General features: G+C 35.6%; 1 protein-coding gene across 1 annotated transcript; it reads right to left on the bottom strand.

Annotated features, from left to right (window-relative positions):
* Positions 1–27,875, bottom strand: LOC128231492 (malectin-A-like). The gene is made up of 4 exons (XM_052944388.1): positions 27,437–27,875; positions 22,019–22,201; positions 14,749–14,806; positions 1–7,373 (listed from the first exon to the last, which is right to left on the bottom strand). Exons 1-4 carry the CDS (start codon positions 27,827–27,829, stop codon positions 7,150–7,152), a joined length of 858 nt encoding a protein of 285 aa, XP_052800348.1. The 5' UTR covers positions 27,830–27,875; the 3' UTR covers positions 1–7,149.

Genomic DNA, 27,875 nt, shown 5'->3' with positions numbered 1-27,875 from the left:
CCAAGTTATTCATTTAATCTATTAAAATTTACGATCCCCAATAACATTCAAAACAATTAAATAACAACACATTCAACACTACTTTCATATCTAAACATTGCAAATATACACACAATGTAATGTTGCTAGATGGAAAAGATGTTTCAGACATTCTCAAATGAACAATATACACACAACAAACGTGACATTCAAACAATTGTTATGATACTCATCTGTTTGAAATTCAATAAAAACAGCAGTATATTTCAAATTTGGGATACATTAATTTTGATAATCAGCAGCAAGCATCTGCCATTAAAGATTTTAATCTAGTAAAAAGAGACCGAGCCAGAAGACGACTATAAGTTTGAACACTAAGCCGGTCAATCTTTTGTCAATCTTTGTGTATATGCATTCATCAAATCAGACCTTGGCCTGATCTTGTTTATAAACCATTCTAACATATACAGAAATGTGCATGTGCAATAAAAATCAAGAGAAAAAATTGTATAGTTTTTACATTACAAAAAAACTTACCAATATTTAAAAGACTTTATTTTAAACAATACCAGCATCCAGCAATCTTCAAATTAATAGTTAAAAATGGTCATGGACTTATTTTACAAATGAAATCTATCATGCACTTAGTTTATAAACCATTGTGAATAATCTCCGCTACATTTAACAGCCATTTGACAATTCTATAAGTTAGCAACATTTACATAAACGAACACCCCAGGTGAGATGTCGTGACTTTCATAACAAAAGTATGAGTGAATGGTATTTGAGTTAAGGTGTCCAACCCACAAATAAGTGAATTTTCGGATGCCTTGTGACCCCATATTCTTTTGGTACGTTTGAATTGGATTTTCGTGCAGATATAGAAAATGTAAAACAGTTACCAAAAATAATATAAAAACAAGTGCTTTTTTCACGTACCACTCAGTTAATAGGTCCCTGTTTTTTAACATAAAGGATTGCAAAATATGTCATTCAAATCCAAATTTCAGTTGAAATAAAAAGCAAAATACCAACTTTGAATATGTCATGCAGGATGTCTGTTAAGTTGATTATTTTACACATAAGAAATCAGCTGAAGCAATCACCATCCAAATGATACCAAAATTGTACGAGGTCACAAAGCATCAACATTTAACATTAATGTTAATTAATATAAAGATATCTGAGAACTCGCGGATTTATTGGGTCAAATTCCTTAACTACTGATACAAGTATCATTAAAAATTGTAGGGTGTTTTGCAAATGTGATAACAAAATTAAATATGCGCTGTAATGATGCTTGCATACATGAAAGGACCCCCATCAGGAATAAGCTCCAGGGGTCGTATGCAATATAATTCTTATTCTTATCAATAGACATGTCACATTGATTCCATAGAATTCCAAAGAAAACTCTTGGAATTTACTCTTAAAAAAAGGGGAAAGTATTCAATATAATTCTTATTCAAACCCTCAGAGGTTCCATTCAGCCGATTGGCCATTTAATACACTTGGATTATAATCTTAAATTTAAATTTAAGTTGAGTCTAAGTTGGTTTTTGAATAAGACCCCAGACAGGACTTCCATTGGCCATCCTATGTCATGACATACTATAATATACAGAATTCTGGTTAACAGTTTGTAAGTTTTTAGTCCAAAGGTTTTGATGATTTTTTATTAGATATCCATAATTTCAAGACTACCTGTATTAAGGCAATAGTCATTCTGACCACAAGTTTTATCAACTCATTATCAAGTCCATATTTTAAGGAACTTATTTACGTTTTATGGGGTCACATCGACAAAAATCCATGTGAAATGTGAAGAAAATACTTGTTTCAATGATAAAAATACCAAAAGTTGAAATAAGACTTTGTAAATAGTTATTTTAAAATGAGGCAGAATACACTCTTTCTACTTGAAAAATTTATGACTTTATTTAGTTAACAAACACTCTTCGATAATAAACTATTTCAAGTTAAATATTTATCAGTTACTGTTGGAAATAAAGACTATCAAATTAAACTGAAATATATTTTGAAACATTGTTGGCAACACAAAATCTGTGAGCGAGTCCCTTTATTCTGTCTAAATATCAATCAATCAATCAATCAATCAATCAATCAATCAATCGATCAATCAATCAATCAATCATTTCAAATCTTGAGTAAATATGAAGCAGGTGCATGAAACAAGAGCATTATATATGTTAATATACGAAATGTTCACACTCAGGAATGTATGAGAAATGTCTGCTTAGTATACAAACATTTCATAGAAATTTTGACACACATGTTTAGCAAAAACGTCATAATACAAACTCACAAAATAAACATCTTTGTCAAAGAATAATTTATTTTATAAAACAAAAGCAGAAACAAACAACTTAAAGATGAAAATGAAATTTATAAGCTTGAAAGATATGATAATGGATTTTACAAATACGGCAGGGTGAAGTTTAAAGAGTCATTGAAAACTAAGCAATCTTACTATCTTTCAAACTAAGATAAATATACAAGTATATTAACTTTCATACTTAACAATTAAATTTGACAACACACAAAAAAAATGCGCAGAATTTCAACCCAACATGTATTTATACAATCAATGTACAAAACTACGTACATGATAAGAACATTTTGATTTAGATGTCCAGGAATGGTAATAAAATGAAAAAATGCCAGAACATTCACAACTCAAAAAAATTCAATGCCATGTCAATGAAAAATGAAACTTCTTGCCGTTATTGTCCACAATAAAGAAATTCATTCTGTAGATAGGGTAAATATAGTCAGGGTGTCGTTAATTTAAAATATGGCAAAAGTGGTTCAAACAAAAAATCTAGAAAAAAAGGACCTGGTGAAATTAAAATTTCTACTGTTAATAATTCTAAATTTGAATGCTTCAGGTGACCCATCGTTGACAACCACGGTACTTTCTTCCGTTATACTTCATACATACCATAGTACAATTGACTGACAAAATCTCGTTTTAATGAATATGCATGAGGCTAGAGATACAACTCCTCTTCCAATGAATTCACATGTTACTTTCAAATATTAGTCAATAACTTAACAGTGCCAGTGGCCTCTGTAAGCATGTGGTCTTGACAGCCGCCAAATATCATTGTGCTAAGGAGGCGGACGCGGTTCAACTCCGGCAATTGGCAGAATATTTTTCAACCGTAAAGCATCTGGTACTTTGCGGAACCAATGAAACTGCCTCATTAATTATTAATGATAACAAGATTTTCCTCGCCATATTGCCCACAGTACGCAATGAAGCATAGCGTAGTGTGTATCGGGGGTATCCGACGATGCAGGTGACCCAATACTGTTTTGGTATCATTTATAAGGGTTTTGTGTGTAAAAACATTTTTTTTTTAATCTTTTACCATAGGCAATCATAGGCGAAATACACCATGTCAAACTCTGCTATCTTCATTACCAAGTTACGTTAAACATTTCGAATACTTTGGGTTTAATTAGACAATTTTTTTTATTTCCATTACATAAAATATTCGTTGTCTCTAAGTATTGCCCAACTTCGACATTGCGAGTTTTGACTGTATCAAACAATTTTTTGTGGCCTTAAAAGATTGTAAAATAGGTAATTTTATGTCAGAATTCTTGTAAAATAAAGAGTTAATATACAAACTGTTATCACTTTATGTTTAATGTACATTGGGCCTTTCTTTTTTTGTATTAGTTAAAAGCCATCAAATGATACTTACAATATATGAGGTCACCTGACATCTAAATTTAACATTAACATTAAGGGAGCTATCAGAGACCTAAATTATTTGTCGAACTGATCCCTTAAACTTTAGAGGTATATAACATGACTCGAAGAATTAATGACAAAAAATTCACAATTTTTTGCGTACATATAACAAATCTTCAAAACAAAGAAAATAATAGGGTGGCATTTTTTGGTAACGATTATGTAAGTTTAAAGCTACAATGTAATTTACAATGAATTACCGTTCAATGGCTTATATCATAAATGCCCTCCCACCCAGGTTTTGCTTTTCAAGCAGAATAAGAATAGAATCTAAAGCTGCATCAACTAATAAATCCAAAGTAAATGTCATTCCAAACCTCAAGACATTTTAGAAAACAAATTCAATGAGCTGATAAAATGACTTCTTATATATTATCGGTATCGGTCTGAACAAAAAACTTGGAGTCTATTTAAGTATGAAGGACAAGTGCTTGGTAAAGGCGCTTAATCCACTTTTACTAGGTAACACTCTACTGTTTTTGATGTCTGAGCAAAAAAACAATCTTTACAATAAATTTATTGTAGAATATTCTTCAGATAAAAACACTCAATCTTGAATGTATTTTGAACTTAAGGATAAAAACTCTCCATCCTGAACTCTCCATCCTGTTTTCAGAATAAATTCCAAACTTAAGGACAAAAACTCTCCATCCTGATTTCAGAATTAATTCCGAACTTAAGAACAAAAACTCTCAATCCTAATTCAAGAATTAATTCTTAATTTATAATCCATATTTAATAAGACAAACACTATCACACAGACTACGACAACATTTATGTAATAGAGTTGCCATTTTGAAGAAAAAAATACAATTTGCTATAATCATGATTAAAATGAAGCTGGAATTCTATAAATATATCAAAAACATATACACACGACAACAATTTTCCACCATTAAAGGATAGCAGGCCATTTTAACTTCCAAGGGGCATAACTGCTTCAAACATTCAATACCTAAACAAGACTATTTTCAGATTTACAGATTCTTTGTTGAAGCTACTAGTAATACTTTATCTTATTGTAATACTTTTTCTTCTAATTTTATGAACATAAACATGAATCTTAGTTGATGTCATTTTGTTTTAGTCAAAAAGGGACATAACTTTAGTAGAGTTATGGGCCTTGCTACACACGTGCAAATTGTCTCTGGCAACATGTGTACCAAGTTTTATGTGAATATCTTCAACAATTCTAAATTAATTTTATATTTTCACAAAACTTCCTTAATGATCAAGACAACAGTTTTTAACAAAACAACAAATCTATCCAATAAATGTAAGTACATGAAATAAATGTTAAAATTTGACTTCTGTTATAGTTATTGATAAGGTACATGTACAAATACTGTTTATGATAAAATAATTTATTTCACACATGTTGCAGTTTAATTATTGTGAATGTGTGCAAGCTAATCATAAATACAGCAGCTGCAAGTATGTTTTTTCCTTAGGCGTTTGAAATCATCATACATGTATAGCTTTAAGCCTTATACTATAATTATGAACCACTCTTGAGTCTGTTTCCTCAATCACATCAGACACGATGTCAAGGGGCCATGATAACAGTCTCAAGGTCGAGTTCAAGTGGCAAAAAAGTCTTCATTTCATTGTTATTTTCCTTCTAGTTGAGTATTTATGATAACATTTGCTGATTGATATTACTACCTGAAACTGAGATGATTTTTTTTTGTAAAACTAATGGAGCAGAGACCGAATATTTAATAAAGTGCCATAAAGATTCAATTTAAGACTGTTTGTATTCATGAGCCCAGATTGAGTGGCCATGAAACCCTGGAACCTTAACTACTAAACCTTTATGGATCTTCTAGTTTTAGACTTCTTTAAATCAATTGTGTGAAAAAAAAAGTAAAAATTTCTAAATACTGTGAGACCATAAATTCAATATTTTTGAAGGAATTAATACTTTTGCGCTTAATCCGCCTACCGTAGTTTGTTGAAAGGTCATAAGTCTAAATGTTTACAAACACAAAAATGTTAGAACACACATACAAACACACAAACAGAAATTGGACCAATTACAAAGATGTCATATCTCAGTTTTGTTCTTGATCAAACAGTTTCTAAAAAACAGTTTATCTAATCAATTTACAACACAAATATCCGACATGTTATATCAAACTGCAATAGAAAATGTTGAGCCTATGACATTTGTATGATGTCTACCATATATTATAAAGAACAATTACAACATTCTAAGTTTCAACTGTGATAGGAAAGGACTTATAAATCATTAACAAACTCTTTTTTTCTAATCTAAAGCCCATTTACTGTAAACTGTTTAAATTTTGCATGGGTTTAATTTTTGTTTTTTTGGTTTTGGGCAAATTGATCACATGGCAAATTTAAAACCTAGCTTACAATTGATAAAATAATTGATTTGCAAATTTCAAACTTCGTGAAACTGCCCAAACAAAAGAAATGCTGAAAAAAGGCCCTCACTAAACTAAATTAATCTACAGCATTTTAACAGTGACTATAAAACATATATGAAATTATTGTGCTACATAGCATTACAAAAAGATACAATTTATTTATCTCAGAAACCATATGATATTATACACAGCCATTTTCAAGACATAAACCATCATTTACATACTTGCTGAAATATTGTAAGTTTTGATATGCAAATATGTACACGGCAACAGTAATGCTAAATAATCATGCATGCTTCAAATAGCCTGAATAATTGTAAAGTAACAAAATGATCCCATTGTGTAAATTTAATTTGAAATAAATGAGAGCAGAAACATGGATGTGCTGTAATCACATAATGAACTCTGGTAATATGAACATCTAATAAAGAAAGAGATTTAAAGTATGCCAAAAAACGTAGCACAAAAATTGGATACCGCTAGTCTGTATTTCTAGATGTATATATTAGGGGCCAGTTGCTCACACCACCTATAAAAATATAATTGATGGTTGGAGGTCAATTAAGTTAAACTGCAGGTTTCAGCATTTAATCAAGCTGTTAAACTTAACAGGTCATTAGTACCATTAAGTAAAAAAAAATACTGTTTAGCGATCTGTTAAGCCTAATTGAGGTTTTGAGCAATCGGCCTGTGATTATACTGTCAGAAGATTCTCCTCTCTTTGGCTAGTTTATAATACCTCAAGATTAAAGAGAATTATAAGAAAATGTTTACTTGGTTAAACGTTTTCTGTGCATAGATCTCATAAATAGTTAATATAAGACATAAATTTACAGAGAAAAGCCAACAGGTCTATGCATGGATATCAGACGAGTTTAGAATATCAAGTTTGAATTCCTTTTAAATCTTAGAGAATAAAAAACTCCCCTCCCACAGGTAGGAAATTGTTTGTATGAAATTTCAAAACGATGATAAAGACTATTAAAATTGCTGTTACAATTTGCATAAGCAGAAAAGAACAGGAATGAAGGCTCCAACTGCCACAAAAACAGGCAAAAGCATGGTGCTCGTATCGTCTGTGGAATAAGGGTCCTTGACCTTCGGCCCCGAGGGACGTCTTGATGGTTTCTGCTTTGAATCGTTGACTTGATCTTCCTCCTCCTCTTCCTCTTCCTCACTGTTGTCTGCTCCTTGCAGGGGAGCTAACTTGGGTATGTCTGAAAAAACAAAATATAAATACACTTAACTTTGACTGTTTTTCTAAGAAATAAACAGGGGCCATGCTTACCAGCAGTCTCAAACCATAGTTCAGACTGAAGTAACGAAGAGTAAGGCAACAATGAAAAAATGTTTATCCACAATTTTGGGAGTGGTTTGATCGATAGGGATTTTTCTTATCATATTTTTTTTGCTAAAGTGTGCAGCGTTCATCCTTGGTTTCTATGGGTCGATCAAGGGGTATAACTCATGTATTTTGTTTTTGACAGAAATTGGAGATGGGACACAAATGTTGTGCTTATGGGTGATTTGCCATGGTTTATATCAATACCAAGTTTCATGTGAATACTTTAAAGATGCACTTTTACTTTCAAATAAGCAATACCACATTTAATACAATTGTTTTAACTTACTGAAAAGGATGAATAAATATTGAAAACAATGTTTCTTTATTATGAGGGAAACTGTGCTTAATTTAAAAGAAATATGCAAAAAACAAGGTATTTCTACCTTATGAGACAACAGTAGATCAATGTTAATTTTTGAGAACCCACCAGTCATTTAATATTTGTGCCTTTTCAGCTATTAAATACACGGTTACAATCTTGTTATCAGTAATTAATATTTTCCATCAATGCATTATTTAGTAAGTAGTGAAAGGCTTATAACTCAAAATTTATGTTTGTTATAATAATCTTAAATACAAGTATCATTTTAAAGACTTTCTGAGTTATGAGCAATTTTTTTTACAAATGCGGATACAAAGCTATATCCAGACCCTTTAGTTACAGTAAAGCTTAACATGAATTAATAATTTAAGTAAAAAAGTTCAATAAATATTGAGTTTTGTACAAATAAACTTGTTTCATTACACTACATGTATTTGTATACTATTACCATACATTTATGTAATTTACAGGCCCAAAGGCATAAATGAATTTTACTTGAATATGACTCCAACATATACATTCAGTTCATGGTTTTTAAGCAAAACCGAATACTTGAAATTCTTGAATAAAAAACAGAAAAACAACACATTATGCATTTTGTAAATTTACAAATCGTTAATAATTTATGACCAACATTTCAGTAGCTCAAAATGATAATGTACTGATAAAAATTGAGAAAATCAATATTGTTCTTATGCCTATGAATTTTCCAAGCACTTGCAAATCATGGAAAGTGAAATCAACTCTATGACTTATAAATTATATATTGATATTCAGCAATCATTGTAAGTTAGCTAAATATTGAAAGCAAAGTACATGAATTTATTCACTATTGATGATGATGAATTATGGTGGTGGTGGTGGTGGTGGTGCTGATGGTGGTGATGATGATGATGATGATGATGATGATGATGATGATGATGATGATGATGATGATGATGATGATGATGATGATGATGATGATGATGATGATGATGATGACGACGATGATGACAACGATGATGTTGATGACGATGACGACGATGACGATGATGATGATAATGATGGCAACAATGAGGATGAATTGTATTTTAGAAAAAATAAAGGAGAGCATTAATCAGGTTTTATGTTTTGCAGCTGACATTATAAACAATAATGAAGCCCATAAAATACTCTCAAGACAGCAGTCATGATAATTTTATTGCTGAACTTGATGTTTTAAACACATACACGCAAATAAATTTAAATTATTTCATACATGATACTTATTATGCTCCATTTTGAAAATAAAGTAAGCCTAGTCGCTCTGCGGGGCATACACAGTGTGATGTATGTCAAAACATTTATTAATATGGGGACAATTTATTAGGTGAAGTGGAATAAATAAAATAGACAATATTTTTTAGGTATGCCAAGCACTGCTTAAACTTTAATGTATTTGAGTACAAACTGAATGCAATCAGAGATTTTTTATACATAGGAGGCTTTGAAAAAAACTTATCAGCAAAAAAGATTATACTGGTAAGTATCTTCCATGTCCGAGAGTGTAAGATAGGTTCATCCCAACCCAAGCATAGGGTGTTTTGAGTGAGGGTTTGGATGGAACTATCTATCTTAAACGAGCAGCTATGGTAGATGCTTTTTCTCCCTTCTTAGTTTAACAAAATGAAGTAAAAATGTATTAATTTGTTGGAACTCTTTTGTGCGTAGTGAAAATAAATGCGTATTGATTTGTGATAATTCATGGTTGTCAAGGATATTATTCATGTGCGCAGTGATTCAGATTATGTTAATAGTCAAATCGGCCTTTAAATAGTTCTGAGTAGAGTGCAGCATTATTTCGTGAATGGAGCGTGAACATTTTTTTTATGGTGCCATTTGAAGCGAGAAATAATTAATTAGGATTCTAAATATTGCCACAAGACAAGGTTTCCATGCTGCTAAAGACAACAGTCTTCAACAAGGGAGGTAATTGTCTGATGACAATAAAAAAGGAGTATTATACAGGTACTTGTTTTATCTTTACACGTGGGCAAGATAAGAATTTCTAGCATGGTCAAATTTTTTGGATCTACTTATCTGAGGTGGGAGAAATTATTTTCCCAATTTGAATGTCAAAATTCCAAACTAACATTGGTCAATTGAGATCACAAATTCAGGCTTTTTCACCAACAGACATTGGATAAACAACTTCTATTAGTCTTAATCTCTTCAGTTTATTTAAACATTTTTCCCATTTTCAACATGCAAAACTCAATCTGGCTAGTGAGAGGCCATGAGACAAGTCCCCTGTTGGGGATCGAACCCATAACCTCTTCCATGTGATGCAGACACCTATACCACAAGAACAATCTAACCCTGGTGGAGATCGAACCCACAACCTCTTCAATGTGATGTGGACACCTATACTACTAGACCAATTTAACCCTGGTTGGGTTCGACCCCCACAACCTCTTCAATGTGATGCAGACAACCATACCACTAGCACACTCTAACCCTGGTGGGGATCAAACCCACAACCTCTTCAATGTGATACAGACACCTATACCACCAGACCACTCTAACCCTGGTGGGGTTCAAACCCACAACCTCTTCAATGTGATACAGACACCTATACCACCAGACCACTCTAACCCTGGTGGGGTTCAAACCCACAACCTATTCAATGTGATACAGACACCTATCCCAACAGACCACTCTAACCCTGGTGGGGTTCAAACCCACAACCTTTTCAATGTGATACAGACACCTATCCCACCAGACCACTCTAACCCTGGTGGGGTTCAAACCCACAACCTTTTCAATGTGATACAGACACCTATCCCAACAGACCACTCTAACCCTGGTGGGGTTCAAACCCACAACCTTTTCAATGTGATACAGACACCTATCCCAACAGACCACTCTAACCCTGGTGGGGTTCAAACCCACAACCTTTTCAATGTGATACAGACACCTATCCCAACAGACCACTCTAACCCTGGTGGGGTTCAAACCCACAACCTTTTCAATGTGATACAGACACCTATACCAACAGACCACTCTAACCCTGGTGGGGTTCAAACCCACAACCTTTTCAATGTGATACAGACACCTATCCCAACAGACCACTCTAACCCTGGTGGGGTTCAAACCCACAACCTTTTCAATGTGATACAGACACCTATCCCAACAGATCACTCTAACCCTGGTGGGGTTCAAACCCACAACCTTTTCAATGTGATACAGACACCTATCCCAACAGACCACTCTAACCCTGGTGGGGTTCAAACCCACAACCTTTTCAATGTGATACAGACACCTATCCCAACAGATCACTCTAACCCTGGTGGGGTTCAAACCCACAACCTTTTCAATGTGATACAGACACCTATACCAACAGACCACTCTAACCCTGGTGGGGTTCAAACCCACAACCTTTTCAATGTGATACAGACACCTATCCCAACAGACCACTCTAACCCTGGTGGGGTTCAAACTCACAACCTTTTCAATGTGATACAGACACCTATACCACCAGACCACTCTAACCCTGGTGGGGTTCAAACCCACAACCTTTTCAATGTGATACAGACACCTATACCACCAGACCACTCTAACCCTGGTGGAGTTCAAACCCACAACCTTTTCAATGTGATACAGACACCTATACCACTAGACCACTCTAACCCTGGTGGGGTTCAAACCCACAACCTTTTCAATGTGATACAGACACCTATACCACCAGACCACTCTAACCCTGGTGGGGTTCAAACCCACAACCTTTTCAATGTGATACAGACACCTATCCCAACAGACCACTCTAACCCTGGTGGGGTTCAAACCCACAACCTTTTCAATGTGATACAGACACCTATCCCAACAGACCACTCTAACCCTGGTAGAGTTCAAACCCACAACCTCTTCAATGTGATACAGACACCTATACCACCAGACCACTCTAACCCTGGTTGGGTTTGAACCCACAACCTTTTCAATGTGATACAGACACCTATCCCAACAGATCACTCTAACCCTGGTGGGGTTCAAACCCACAACCTTTTCAATGTGATACAGACACCTATCCCAACAGACCACTCTAACCCTGGTTGGGTTCAAACCCACAACCTCTTCAATGTGATACAGACACCTATACCACCAGACCACTCTAACCCTGGTGGGGTTCAAACCCACAACCTTTTCAATGTGATACAGACACCTATCCCAACAGACCACTTTAACCCTGGTGGGGTTCAAACCGACAACCTTTTCAATGTGATACAGACACCTATCCCAACAGATCACTCTAACCCTGGTGGGGTTCAAACCCACAACCTTTTCAATGTGATACAGACACCTATCCCAACAGACCACTCTAACCCTGGTGGGGTTCAAACCCACAACCTTTTCAATGTGATACAGACACCTATCCCAACAGATCACTCTAACCCTGGTGGGGTTCAAACCCACAACCTTTTCAATGTGATACAGACACCTATCCCAACAGACCACTCTAACCCTGGTGGGGTTCAAACCCACAACCTTTTCAATGTGATACAGACACCTATCCCACCAGACCACTCTAACCCTGGTGGGGTTCAAACCCACAACCTTTTCAATGTGATACAGACACCTATCCCACCAGACCACTCTAACCCTGGTGGGGTTCAAACCCACAACCTTTTCAATGTGATACAGACACCTATCCCAACAGACCACTCTAACCCTGGTGGGGTTCAAACCCACAACCTTTTCAATGTGATACAGACACCTATCCCACCAGACCACTCTAACCCTGGTGGGGTTCAAACCCACAACCTCTTCAATGTGATACAGACACCTATACCAACAGACCACTCTAACCCTGGTGGGGTTCAAACCCACAACCTTTTCAATGTGATACAGACACCTATCCCAACAGACCACTCTAACCCTGGTGGGGTTCAAACTCACAACCTTTTCAATGTGATACAGACACCTATCCCAACAGATCACTCTAACCTTGGTGGGGTTCAAACACACAACCTCTTGAATGTGATACAGACACCTATACCACTAGACCACTCTAACCCTGGTTGGGTTCGAACCCACAACCTTTTCAATATGATGCGGACACCTATCCCAACAGACCACTCTAACCCTGGTGGGGTTCAAACCCACAACCTTTTCAATGTGATACAGACACCTATCCCAACAGACCACTCTAACCCTGGTAGAGTTCAAACCCACAACCTTTTCAATGTGATACAGACACCTATCCCAACAGATCACTCTAACCCTGGTGGGGTTCAAACCCACAACCTTTTCAATGTGATACAGACACCTATCCCAACAGATCACTCTAACCCTGGTGGGGTTCAAACCCACAACCTTTTCAATGTGATACAGACACCTATCCCAACAGACCACTCTAACCCTGGTTGGGTTCAAACCCACAACCTTTTCAATGTGATACAGACACCTATCCCAACAGACCACTCTAACCCTGGTGGGGTTCAAACCCACAACCTTTTCAATGTGATACAGACACCTATCCCACCAGACCACTCTAACCCTGGTGGGGTTCAAACCCACAACCTCTTCAATGTGATACAGACACCTATACCACCAGACCACTCTAACCCTGGTGGGGTTCAAACCCACAACCTATTCAATGTGATACAGACACCTATCCCAACAGATCACTCTAACCCTGGTGGGGTTCAAACCCACAACCTTTTCAATGTGATACAGACACCTATCCCAACAGACCACTCTAACCCTGGTGGGGTTCAAACCCACAACCTCTTCAATGTGATACAGACACCTATACCACCAGACCACTCTAACCCTGGTGGGGTTCAAACCCACAACCTTTTCAATGTGATACAGACACCTATACCACCAGACCACTCTAACCCTGGTGGGGTTCAAACCCACAACCTTTTCAATGTGATACAGACACCTATACCACCAGACCACTCTAACCCTGGTGGGGTTCAAACCCACAACCTCTTCAATGTGATACAGACACCTATACCACCAGACCACTCTAACCCTGGTGGGGTTCAAACCCACAACCTATTCAATGTGATACAGACACCTATCCCAACAGATCACTCTAACCCTGGTGGGGTTCAAACCCACAACCTTTTCAATGTGATACAGACACCTATACCACCAGACCACTCTAACCCTGGTGGGGTTCAAACCCACAACCTCTTCAATGTGATACAGACACCTATACCACTAGACCACTCTAACCCTGGTGGGGTTCAAACCCACAACCTTTTCAATGTGATACAGACACCTATACCACCAGACCACTCTAACCCTGGTGGGGTTCAAACCCACAACCTTTTCAATGTGATACAGACACCTATCCCACCAGACCACTCTAACCCTGGTGGGGTTCAAACCCACAACCTTTTCAATGTGATACAGACACCTATACCAACAGACCACTCTAACCCTGGTGGGGTTCAAACCCACAACCTCTTCAATGTGATACAGACACCTATCCCAACAGACCACTCTAACCCTGGTGGGGTTCAAACCCACAACCTATTCAATGTGATACAGACACCTATACCACCAGACCACTCTAACCCTGGTGGGGTTCAAACCCACAACCTTTTCAATGTGATACAGACACCTATACCACCAGACCACTCTAACCCTGGTGGGGTTCAAACCCACAACCTTTTCAATGTGATACAGACACCTATCCCAACAGATCACTCTAACCCTGGTGGGGTTCAAACCCACAACCTTTTCAATGTGATACAGACACCTATACCACCAGACCACTCTAACCCTGGTCGGGTTCAAACCCACAACCTTTTCAATGTGATACAGACACCTATAACACCAGACCACTTTAACCATAGTGGAGATCGAACCCACAACCTCTTCAATGTAATACAGACACCTAAAACACTAGACAAGTCTCTTTTCTTTTATCACTCTAACTGAAACACAAACTCACCTTCCAGTGTTCCACGCATCACGTACATGGCGTTGATTTTTGGATTGTCAAGCTCGCCCTGTAACAATAAAAGTACATGTTAAAATAGTAACTTCACAGCCATTGTGACATGATGTTAAAAGGAGAAGATCCTCATGAGATAACACAAGATTTCTGCTAAGAGCCAAGAGATTCCATAGTAGCCTAGCAACCAGTAGATAATATTGTAAAATTTCCTCGCATCAGCATAGATTATTGCTTGACAATTAATTGAAATTATTTTATTCAAAGATATTTTGCATTATATTCAATACACACACTGTGACAGAAATGCCCCCATGGGACAATTGTATGTAATACATGCCAATTAAATGTGAATCACTATATTCTGTGTTGACTATGTATAAATGAACATTTAAAGCTACAGTCGAACCCTGTTGGTTCGAATTCACTTGGTTCGAATTCATTGTTGGCTCGAAATGGATGTATAGTACCGATTTCTTTAAACTGAATGTAAGCATTCCCGCAAGGCTTGAATTTTCTGAGGTTTGAGGCATTTTTGGGCCAACGGGGTTTGACTGTATTTTAATTTCAAACCCGCAGCACATTTTCAATATAAACTACTACTATTGACTTTTTTTGCTTACCATGCAGTGTTATACCTATGACTGAAGTAATCATAATATATACATTTTATTTATGCTCATTGATTTAACATACCAGGGATTTATTCAGGGTTTAAAAGACATGGTGCTGCAGAAAAGGCCTTGGAAAGGGTGTTGCAGAAAAGGGAAATGGTGTTGCAGAAAAGGGACATGGTGTTATAGAAAAGGGAAAGGGTGTTGCAGGAAAGGGACAGGGTGCTGCAGAAAAGGGAAAAGGTGTGCAGAAAAAGGAAAGGGTGTTGCAGAAAAGGGACCAGGTTTTTTCAGAAAAGGGACATGGTGCTGCAGATAAAGTGAAAGGGTGTTGAAGAAAAGGGAAAGGGTGTTGCAAAAAAGGGGACAGGGTGTTGCAGAAAAGGGACCGTTTTTTTCAGAAAAGGGACAGGGTGTTGCAGAAAAGGGAGTGTGTTGCAGAAAAGGGACCATTTTTTTCAGAAAAGGGACAGGGTGTTGCAGAAAAGGGACAGGGTGTTGCAGAAAAGGGACAGGGTGTTGCAGAAAAGGGACCGTTTTTTTCAGAAAAGGGACAGGGTGTTGCAAAAAAGGGACAGGGTGTTGCAGAAAAAGGACAGGGTGTTGCAAATAAGGGACAGGGTGTTGCAAAAAAGGGGACAGGGTGTTGCAGAAAAGGAACAGGTTGTTGCAGAAAACGGACGTTTTTTTTCAGAAAAGGGACAGGGTGTTGCAGAAAAGGGACAGTGTGTTGCAGAATAGGGACAGGGTGCTGCAGAAAAGCGACAGAGTGTTGCAGGAAAGGGACAGGGTTTGCAGTAAAGGGACAGGGTGTTGCAGAATAGGGACAGGGTGCTACAGAAAAGGGACAGGGTGTTGCAGAATAGGGACAGGGTGCTGCAGAAAAGGGACAGGGTGTTGCAGAAAAGGGACAGGGTGTTTCAGAAAAAGGATAAGATGCTTTAATAGGGTGAAAAGGGCACATCTTTCTGTGGGCAGTCAAGAACTTAAGTATTATAAATTTGACAAGAAAATGTTAGAAATGTGTTTAATTGAAGTAAAATAATATTTTCAACAATCAGAAATATAAAGTGTGTAAGTAGTTTTAATAATATTATAAACTTTGGTGCAGCACCCTTCTATAATTCTTGAGTTAAAACTCTATTTATCTGTCTAAAGACACATCAATGAACACTTGTTTGTAAGTGTAACATCTGCTATCTCTCATATCACCAAACACATTCCTGTATATGGCAACACCTTAAAAATAAAAACAGGCCCAGCTGTTCACAATGAGTTGACAACATTGCTACCATAAATCCCTCGAATTTAAACATCAATGTTGACAAACTGATAACAAGAAATGAACCTGTGTGTATCCTACTAACTTAGCAATCTTATATACGTCTTCGTCATAACTGGGTTGCCCAAAGCCCGGGACAAGTAAATACCGTTTCGGACAAGTCAAATTCCCAGGTGGTTGCCCGAACAGGCAAGTGCATTTTACCGAAATTTAATAATTTCTTCAGCAACAATTTACAAATACTAAATGAACATTCTAAATATTGGCTTTTGCATATTTACGCATGAATTGGTGACATCACAGCATTCCCCGTGCTCAGCATATGTAGTATTCAATTTGTAAGGGTCTAAGCGTCTGCCCCATACTTGGACCCTTATTAATTAAATACTTCTCTTGTTTGTGTTTTTTTTTTGTATTTTAATTATTTTGGGCAATTGAAACTGTTTTTGGGCAAGTGGTTTTCTTCAATTACTTGCCCGAAAGGACAAGTGCTGAACAAAAATTAAGGCAAAAACTGTATATGTGTATGTACCTGACCTCCGACCCATGACTGACCTTACACCTTTCTATGACCTCAACCTGTGACTGACAACTCACCCTTGTATGACCTCAAACCAGTGTGTGTGTATGTGGGTCATTTTCAGATAAATGGAAATAATTATGTCCGTCACAAACCAATTAACAAATTCTCAATTTTACTAGAATTCCACTTGAATTAAATAAACAAGTATCTCATATAGTGGTATTTGACAATAAGAAGATAGTTTAGCAATATATAAGGGTTTTTTTGGCTACTAAAATAGAACACCCAAACGTGATGGGAGTTATGTTGACATTTGTTTTGGCTATACTTAAGCTTGACCCTTTCTATAATTTGTCCATGTACAACTTGATTCCATAGCCATTTTATTAATACTTTCATTTGAAATGAACAATACAATGCAAGAATTATTTCTCTAATCTTAGAATCATATTTCTTTTAAGTGACGGGCGTTACTTTTTTTTGTCTCCATCTTTTCTTGGTTTAATCTCTAATTATGGCTTTGCACAAGTTTTAACTAGAATAACATAAAAATGTAAATATCAAATTCATCACATTGAATTACCAGTAGAAAATATCACCTATTGGATGCAACTGTTTGTCTGAATAGTTTGGAAGTTATGTTTGACAGTTTGACAATTACAAGAAAGTGACGGTTGTTATGTTGACACTGACTGTTCATTATTATGTAAATTGAACAGCTTCAATTGATTATAAAGTCATATTCATTTGAAACTTTAGCCATAATTGCTTAGTACTGTTTTCCCAGATTTACTACATTTCCTCAGAATCATTCTAAGGTAAATTAGTACTGTTTATACTAAATGAAAAGCCCCTTTTAGACCGTTTTTTTATTGTTCCTAGTTATGTTTTGTTGAACATTTCTTGTTTTATTTCATCAACATGTCATGTTACATTACATCAACCTTTTGCTTAAGCCCAGTGGTAGATCATTGTGGCGAGTTCAGAATTCCACAAGCGAAACACACTATTTTAAGGCCTGGTTCAAACTCAAGAAATTCAACAAATACTAGCTAGATAGATCTGGAAATTGCAGGCATGTAAATTGCCTCTTTCAGATCTATTCAAAAATTGTCTTTTAAGACATGCAGATGTCTCAACTGTGCCCTAACTGTGTGGATGAACCTTGTAAGCTTGAGTACTACTGCCATGATCTAATGACATTTAATAAATTTTGTTTAATTATAGTTTACAGTTTCTTTTGTGTTGACTCAAGTTAATGGTGTTTCTCTAACTGACGAGTCCTGGATACACTGTATGGGTCACAAACTATATTAGGATGAAACACACCTGACATGCAATCTTTCAAAAAAACAAGTTATACAGTATTCCCAATTGTTTTAACAAAAACTACATGTTTTTACAAAAACTACATGTTTTAACAAAAACTACACATAAAAGTGTTTAAAGTTTTAATAACCACGAACGAGTGGTTAGGCTGAAACTGATCGTCTGTTACAACACCAATTTAATGTGTCTAGAACACAAATCCGCATGTCAGGTGTGTCTTGGAGGTTATAATACTAAAATATTTACAAGATAAATACAGAGTCAAAGATAAATAGCCAACACTATTGAACAGAGTTGAAACTTTATTTTACACGAATCTATCATCAGGCATATATAGGTCAATTTAAGACTTGAAATGTCAGCTGAGTACGTTTGAATCTAGACTACTTCAATGTGTCGGTCAAACGTAACTGTTGTATGTAAACTACTGTGTCAATACGTAACTGCCGTTATCATTACGTACATTTTCTTTCCTCCAGCTGAGACTCGTTTTCTAGAATTTAGTTCAATTAAGTAAGTTTCTGTTTAATATTGGTGTCCAGCTGCGATATTGCATTGAGTGTTTGAGCGTAGTACTAAACAATTCAAAATACGATCGCCAGTCACGCGTCCAAGATCATATTTAGTCCAAATAGTTACTCCCGTGTCATAAACAAGCATTAAAACGGCGTGGTTAAATGTTATGAATGCCTTTACTTATTGAATTTGTATTTTTATCGATCATAATGAAGTGCAAAAGATCGTCAATTACGTACATTGCGCATGCTTTTCGAAATCACATGAAACAAATTTTTGTTACGGCAGTAAGTCTGAAAAACTTGTGGACCGACATTGAAAACTTACCATAGACTCCGCCATCATATCCAGGAAAAACAATGAGACACCACGTGTGAAGAAAATATCCTTGTTTACGTACACATGACGTAATAGCTCGCATATGCGGTTCTGCATATTTGATTACGAATGGAAAATTCCACTACACATGGACGTAACGATATGGACAGATATACGACGCGTTATCGTGAAATGGTTTTTCTGAATGGAAATTTTCGGTAAAGTTAAAACATCGTGCCTTTTTCATGACATGTACATATCCTTTCACCCATCGATGAATATTGCGTGAATGAGACGTTGTTGAAAATGAAATTCAAGTTCACTTAAACTGGTAATTTTTTGGACAGACGCCATCACGCCCGTTTTACAATTTTTGAAGCTTGTCAAAATATATTATCTTACGATGATTATATAAAGAAAAACACATATATATATAGAGATAAAACATTTTATTTTCAATATAAATACAATAACTTCCATCAACAACACATACAATTACGCACGAGTAGGTTTTGACACAACCCTTTTTTCGCGTGACTTAAGGAGGGTTGAAATCATGGACATATTTTTTCAAATTTATAAAAAATATCAAATTTTGAAATTTAACAAACTTTAAGTTATCTCTCCCATGCACTTACTGTCAATTAGACCTAAATACTCATAATATTATAGCTTTATTGCAATACAGAACAAATATTTTAGTTCAAAAAGTGATGGACGTAATTCTTTCCATTTATCTGAAAATGACCCATGTACAGTAATCTTATTTATACTTGCACTTGGGTTTTGCCCATTTGGTGAGTGCTCCGATAAGAGATCATTTTAATTTTTGGAGCATAGTGCAAAGACAGAATGTTACCCTGGTTAGAGCTACCTTGGTTCTCAAACGTGCAACAGTGTATAGCACTGTCACACGGGACCTCACTTTTAATGTCCCTCCCGGAAGACGACTGGTATTTTTTGGTAGTGCGGAATGGAAACAAACATGAGAGCCCTGGATTGACAGTCAAGCATGTTATCACTAGACCACAAATCTGCCTCAAACCCTTGAATGACCTCACTCCTATGTTTGACCTCAAACCCATGACTGACCCCACACTCATAACTGACCTCAAACATTTGTATAACCTCAAAACCCATGACTGACCTCACACCTTTGTATAACTTCAAACACGTGACTGGCCCAACACTTATGTATGACCTTAAACATGCGAATGGTCCCACACTTTTGTATAACCTCAAAACACGAGACTGACCCACACTTTTGTATGACCTCAAACATGTGACTGACCCACACTTTTCTATGACCTCAAACACATGACAGACCCACACTTTTGTATGACCTCAAACACGTGACTGACCCATACTTTTGTATGACCTCAAACACGTGACTGACCCACACTTTTGTATGACCTCAAAACACGTGCCTGACCCACACTTTTGTATGACCTCAAAACATGTGACTGACTCACACTTTTGTATGACCTCAAACATGTGACTGACCCACACTTTTGTATGATCTCAAACACATTAATGACCCCAAACTTTTCTATGACCTCAAACACGTGACTGACCCACACTTTTGTATGACCTCAAACATGTGACTGACCCACACTTTTGTATGACCTCAAACACATGACTGACCCCACACTTTTGTATGACCTCAAACACGTGACTGACCCACACTTTTGTATGACCTCAAACATGTGACTGACCCACACTTTTGTATGACCTCAAACACGTGACTGACCCACACTTTTGTATGACCTCAAACACGTGACTGACCCACACTTTTGTATGACCTCAAACACGTGACTGACCCACACTTTTGTATGACCTCAAACACATGACTGACCCCACACTTTTGTATGACCTCAAACACATGACTGACCCACACTTTTGCATGACCTCAAACACGTGACTGTCCCACCCTTTTGTATGACCTCAAACACATGACTGACCTCACACTTTTGTTTGACCTCAAACCCTTGACTGTCCCCACACCATTGTATGACCTCAAACCCGTGACTGACCTCACACCTGTGACTGATGTCACATGATATCAACACTTATACTTCATATTCATGCATTTCATTTCATAATATACTATGCACAGCTCTGATTGTTTGAGAGATTGGTCTACAAGAAGTGTTTAGACTCTTGAAAATCATGATTAGACCAGAGAACATTTTTATTTCATTTCCTTTTCTGAAATGGTAACTTCTTTTCAAATGGCTCTTTCAAAGAATAAGATTATAATAATTGAAGACTGGTGTTGAGGTATAAATAAAATGTTGCTGGATAAACACCCGAGCACAAGACTATGACTGTACAGTGTATACTCTGGCTTAGGGGAGCAGACCTATAATATTACTGAGTAAGATTTTAATCAGATTGTCATCATGTTCAGGTGCGTAGCTAGTGCCAATTTGGGATTACACAGGTATGACAGATAGCATATTAACCCCTTCAACCCCTACCCCCTTTCGGTTTTATTTCAAATTCGGGGTTTGTGGGATGACAAAAACTTCAACCTGTCAAAATTGCGTTACGCAACTGTGTATTTGCCTACAGTCAGCTATGAACCTGATGTACTACATGCATTTCCAAAGAAATGATTACAAAGACAGCCATCTTTTCTTGATACTACAAAATAACTTATGACTTGTTAAGATTTTACTTTACCTTGACAAAGTCTACAATGATATTTCCATCCACAATATCGGAAGTTTCTCCGCTGATCTTTAATTTGCCATTGCGTATTTGGAAAGGCACAATTTCATCGTGAGCTGCTCCTCGACCCACCTTGCCGAAGATGTCCAGTTCATGTACAACAACATGTTCTCCGTTTAATACTACATCAAATACCTGAAAAATATCAAATTATTCTCTGTTCAATAATACATCAAATACATAATGACAAATTGTTCTCTGTTCAATTGAATACTACATCAAATACCTAAAAGACAAAATGTTCTCTGTTCAATTGAATACTACATCAAATACCTAGAAGACAAATTGTTCTCTGTTCAATTGAATACTACATGTACATCAAATTCCTAGAAGACAAATTGTTCTCTGTTCAATTGAATACTACATCAAATACCTAGAAGACAAATTATTCTCTGTTCACTACTACATCAAATACCTAAAAGACAAATTGTTCTCTGTTCACTACTACATCAAATACCTAAAAGACAAAATGTTCAATACTACAAGAAAAACAAGAATTTCATATAAAGGTGATTTTTTTAAAAATAATTAATAGTTTTAAATAACATTTTTGTTACCAGAATACAAGCTTTCAAAGGTGGTGATTATTGATGTTAAAGATAAAGGTTTACAAGATGATTTTTGACATCACAATTACGAACAGCGCATACCCGGTTAGCTGAGACTGTAGAACTTTCATATTAATAAACTTATGATAGAATACTGTTTACAGTTTTATAATCTGCCACATATTTTATAAAGAACCATTTACCCTTCCTGAATGATATTAAACTAGAACTCACATTTGTATCATTGAAAAAGCTCTGAGTAGTGATCAAACTTGGGACCCTCTGATCCAGAGTGTGATACCCTGACCACCGGCCAACGGCACTGACAGTTGTTTTGTTTTTTACAAACAATTAGGTTTAAGAAAGAGAAATTCAATGAGGCTTATCAGCATATATTTGAGTAAAATCAACATTATTCTACTCAGAAATACATGTTAATATTTTGTCACAGGCTTCTTTTCTGTACTAACTTTGAAAGGAACATAAGATGCTCTTCATTTATCTAGCTGCTTTTATCAAAAATTGCTATGTCGATTCATTCTGTATTCAATTTAAGTTTAACCTTAAAGTACAAAAATAAATCATCTAAACCATATTCCAATTAATGCCAATAAATTAGTTTCTAAATCAATTAATATCTTATATACCATTTAATATTAATTGATCACAAATTATTTAATAACATAACTGATGACAGGTAATAAGCATTTTCCATATTGATACCACAATCAATAAAATATTGAATATTGATGTCAATTTAGAAAACTAGGAGACTTAAAAAGTTAAGTTTACTTTCTTTGATCAAGTTATTTTCCCTTAAGTCAGATAAAAGATTGCCGTACATGTATGTATATATACTACATTGTTAGTATGAAAACAATCACAAAAAATGTAGTTGTTAGAAGCTAATTGAGTTAAGTGAATTATTTCATAAAAGATAGTTGAATTTTAATCTGAAACCATTGGATGGAAATTAATGTAAGATTTGATTCATTAAATAGGCAATGCCATTCTATTGAACTGTCATGCTGCCAGTACATGAACATGAAAATACATGATGTGAATGAATAGACATAATTAATACATCCATCATTGTATCTATTTTTGTTTATTATGTCTTCGTTACCATCAATATTGGAAGTTTTTCACTGAAATGCGAAAGTCTCTCGAATACTACAATTTGTTCCTCTATTTTTCAACTATTATGTTAAAAATTTTAAATAATGTGCCGCTATAACTTGCTACATGTAACTTGAAAATTTTATATGACTGGTATAATAATTCATGACCTTACTGCAAGACTGATTGAAAATGTCACAATATATCTTAAGTAACATTGACCCCAGGTTTTGATCTGACTAGCAAGCCTTCAACTTTGAAAGTATTCCGGAAAATTATATTTTTTTCGTACTCTCATGGCAACAATTTTGGAAGTTAAAGCCCATTTCTATGTAGGGAGTAATATATTTCCAAACTTTCTTCAATGGAAGCCCTGTTATAATAGAATATTCGGAGAACGTAATCACTGAATGGCACACAAGCCTATACATTTACATTTGTCTAGTCCTTTGTATTTATAGATAAAAGTTGTAGTTCATGTTGCATTGTTTATTTCAATACAGGGCTTCCATTAAGAATTTGAAACTGGAAGTATGAACTTCCTGTGAATCACTTTTGGAAGTTTTACACTAAAATATGGAAGTTTAAGTCTCCATAATACAATATCTTTTTCAACTATTTTTCAAAAAATATATTAAAAATCAAATAATTTTCAATTTTACTTATTATTATAATTCCTTTTACTTAAAAACACTTAAACTGATTGAAATTATGACTATAAAAGTAATATTAACAAAAGGTTTTGATTTTTTAACTTCCAAGCTTTCAACTTTGGAAGTTTTCTTCACAATTATGGAAGTTTTTGTACTTCCAAAGAATCAATGTTGGAAGTTTTAACCCATTTCTCGGGAGTAATATACTTCCAAACTTCCTTTAATGGAAGCCCTGTCAATACTGATCTCTGATTGAAAAAGCACGATGTCATTTAATCACTGGGGTACGATATTAAAAGTATCAGCTATTCTTTTATACCAATATATGTCATCAGTTTCATTTCTTTAAGAACAAATACTCAATCACAGAAGATACTGCTTTCTTAAATTGAAATGAATAATTATTTAAAAAGTGAATATAATAAGAAGTGTTCTCATTTTTTCTTGCTCTTTAAGCAATACGAACACAGTAGTTCAAGCAAGCATATTACCAAGAAGGGCTAGCGCACTTTGTGGACTTTGCTTGTGTGCCCTACTGCGTTCATAAGGCATAAGCATAATGAAAATGTGATAAATCCTTATTTGATATTTCTATCTTCAAGGTTGGCACCTGACTGCTTTATCAATTGCATCAACACTTTACATTAATGTATATTTGTGTATTCTTAGAAAACTTAAACTATACCAGCAAACCCATTTCCTATTGACCAAATGCAACTGCAATATTGTCATGTGGTGATGTTTCTAGTATTCTCATCTAGGGTTTTTCCAAGAAATTATATCCAGGTTCCTTTGGTTTATGGCAGATATCTGTAATGGGGCTCAGGGGCATATTCAAAACAGTAGTCCAGTGATCCCAGAGATGCACATTACTGTCACAGGGCTTCCATTAATAATTTGAAACTGGAAGTATGAGCTTCCTGTCCATCAATACTGGAAGTTTCACACTGAAATTTGGAAGTTTTAATCTCCCGAATACAATATTTTTTTTCCACTATTTTTAAACTTGTATGTTAAAAATCAAATGTCTGATTGAAATTGTGACCATTAAAGTAATATTTACACCAGGTTTTTATATTTTGAACTTCCAAGTTTTCAACTTTGGAAGTTTTCTTCAAAATTATGAAAGTTTTTGTACTTCCAAGAAATCAACCCATTTCTAGGGAGCAAAATACTTCCAAACTTCCTTTAATGGAAGTCCTGATGTCAGGTACTCAAGTTTTCTGCATCAGGAAAAACCCTGGTCATCTCTGTATACTTATTAACACAGTTGAATAAAGAAGAGTTTTTAAAGCTGCACTCTCAAAGATTTACTGTGTTGACAACTTTTTTTATTTTTTGTCTTGGAATGAGCCAATTTGCGTGTAAATATCTGCATATATGACTGCTGCCAAAAGATCAGATTGCAGATTTTCATATTTCCAGGGTTTGACACTAACGGTAGTCCGATACTACCAGTTTTGTGCTCGGACAAGAAATTTTAAGTCAATAGTCTGTCGGACTACTAGAAAAAGTAAATATGACATCAGGTAATTGAGCATAAAATATTTATAACGTTTAAACTTGCGTAAAAAGTGTTGTTAATTTTTTTTAAAAATCCGAGTACCACCGGTAAATACTCATTCTAAAGTTTGCTGAAGATGGCCGAGCAGTTCCGGACAACCTGGACTGTTAAGCGAGTTTCGCGTGCAATTCGTATAGCCTTTCGATCAATATTTAAACCAGTCTGTAGAATGTCTTTATTTAGAAAGGGAAAAACCATTTTGCATTGTATGGTGTGTTTTAATCGTCAGACTCGTAAAAGTCAGTGTTGATGGTTGGTATTTATCGTTTAGAGTATTGTCAAATGTCGGTGTTTTGATAAAGCAGACAGAAGGAACATTATGTATGGCTTGTGAAATATTTTAACTGGCTTTTAGAAGAGCAGCTTAAAAAATAATCATACTGCTCAAAAATGTCTAATTCAGTGTAAGTGCAGACGATGGCAGAAATTGTGTGCGTTAATTTTCGCGCCAAAAAGGTTGTAACATTTTATACATTGAAGTGAGGGCCAATAACAATTCCAATCTTACTCCCAATTAATCAATAACATTTTGGGAATTAATTTCATTATATTTTTAAAGCATTGTCGTTTTAATAGATTAACAAAGACTTTTGAATAGTAGGATGCCAATATCAATTATCAAATAGTGCTGACCAGTAGGATGTCTGTCATTTGTGCCGTAACTTAGCAACGATCTCAGTCGAGGTGTCAATTGATTTATTGCACCATTTTCCTGAAAGTGACAGATTATGGGGTATTTTATCATGGTTATTAGATTTTTATTCTGGGGTATTTTAGCATGGTTTTTAGATTTTTATTCTGGGGTATTTTAGCATGGTTTTTAGACTTTTTAAGGTTTAAAAATTGAAGGCCAAACATTGTTTTGAAGAATGTGGAAATTTTAAGACTGAGACAGATAAGAAACATGATCAATCAAAGGGTTATTCTGACGATGTTTTTATGGACGATGTTTTTATGGAGATGTCTAACAAAACACTGAAGGAATCCGTGGCAGGCTTGCATTTTTTTTTGGACTATCAGAATTTTTGCTGGACTACCTGGATTTTAGATTCAGTAGTCCGAGGGACTACCTTCTGAAAAATGTTAGTGTCTAACCCTGATTTCTGTTTGAAAATTAATGTTTAACATCATTTTTTGAACTTAAATATGAAAATCTGCGATCGGAATTTTTGTCAGCAGTCTTATAACTATGCATTTTCGAATAAATTGGCTTGTTCCAAAGACAAAAAATAAAAAAGTTGTCAAAATGCTCAATCTGTGAGAGTGCAGCTTTAAGATACAATTATAAAATTTATAGACATTTCCTGCAGGGTAAAAACATTCATTAACTTAGTTTCACAACTATTAATTATTTGAAATACTTTCGGACTACAGACACGTAACAAATTGTTTATTGGTGATTTGAATAAAAGTTATTGCATGACAACCCACAGGATATTGCTAGCATTTAGCCAGAAAAATATCAGCACAAAATCATTTGGTATACCTTTTGATTTGGTTGCGTAAACCAAACTTCAGAGAACTTTAACACCAAAACATAATCGCCGTCTTTGGAAAGAGGAATTTCATAACCAAATGAGTTCATATTATATCTCTCAGTCTGATATAAAATTTGATCCTGGGGGACTACTCTTTGAATCATTAAAGATTTTCCATAGTCTGATGATACGCCGACTGAGTGTTTATCTTCCTGATATCGAATTCCGTGTATGTCCGTGTGTGCATCCCCTCCGCAGTTAACAGCCCAAATAACTTCGCCAATACCCATGCAATTTGTAAACAATGAAAAGGCTATGAGGAACGAGAAGATTGCATTCCATCCTGGTGATGATCGCCGCAAATTGCGGTATAAATTTCCAAATATCGATAAAATAAACATCGTGTCCAGTCTTATCTGACACCGGGAAGCTAAACAAGGAAGTGAC

The sequence above is a fragment of the Mya arenaria genome, chromosome 4, assembly GCF_026914265.1.
Source record: "Mya arenaria isolate MELC-2E11 chromosome 4, ASM2691426v1".
Lineage (NCBI taxonomy): Eukaryota > Metazoa > Mollusca > Bivalvia > Myida > Myidae > Mya > Mya arenaria.
The sequence above is the reverse complement of the archived record's forward strand: the minus strand, read 5'-3'. Positions and strand labels throughout refer to the sequence as shown.

Bases quoted from the DNA above. Each gene is read 5' to 3' on its own strand.
- LOC128231492 (XM_052944388.1), bottom strand. From the start codon at position 27,829: ATGTTTATTTTATCGATATTTGGAAATTTATACCGCAATTTGCGGCGA. The intron at 22,202-27,436 runs GTATACCAAATG...GATATTTTTCAG, and splicing joins TTACGCAACCAAATCAAAAG to GTATTTGATGTAGTATTAAA. The intron at 14,807-22,018 runs GTAAAGTAAAAT...TTATTGTTACAG, and splicing joins TCATTGTAGACTTTGTCAAG to GGCGAGCTTGACAATCCAAA.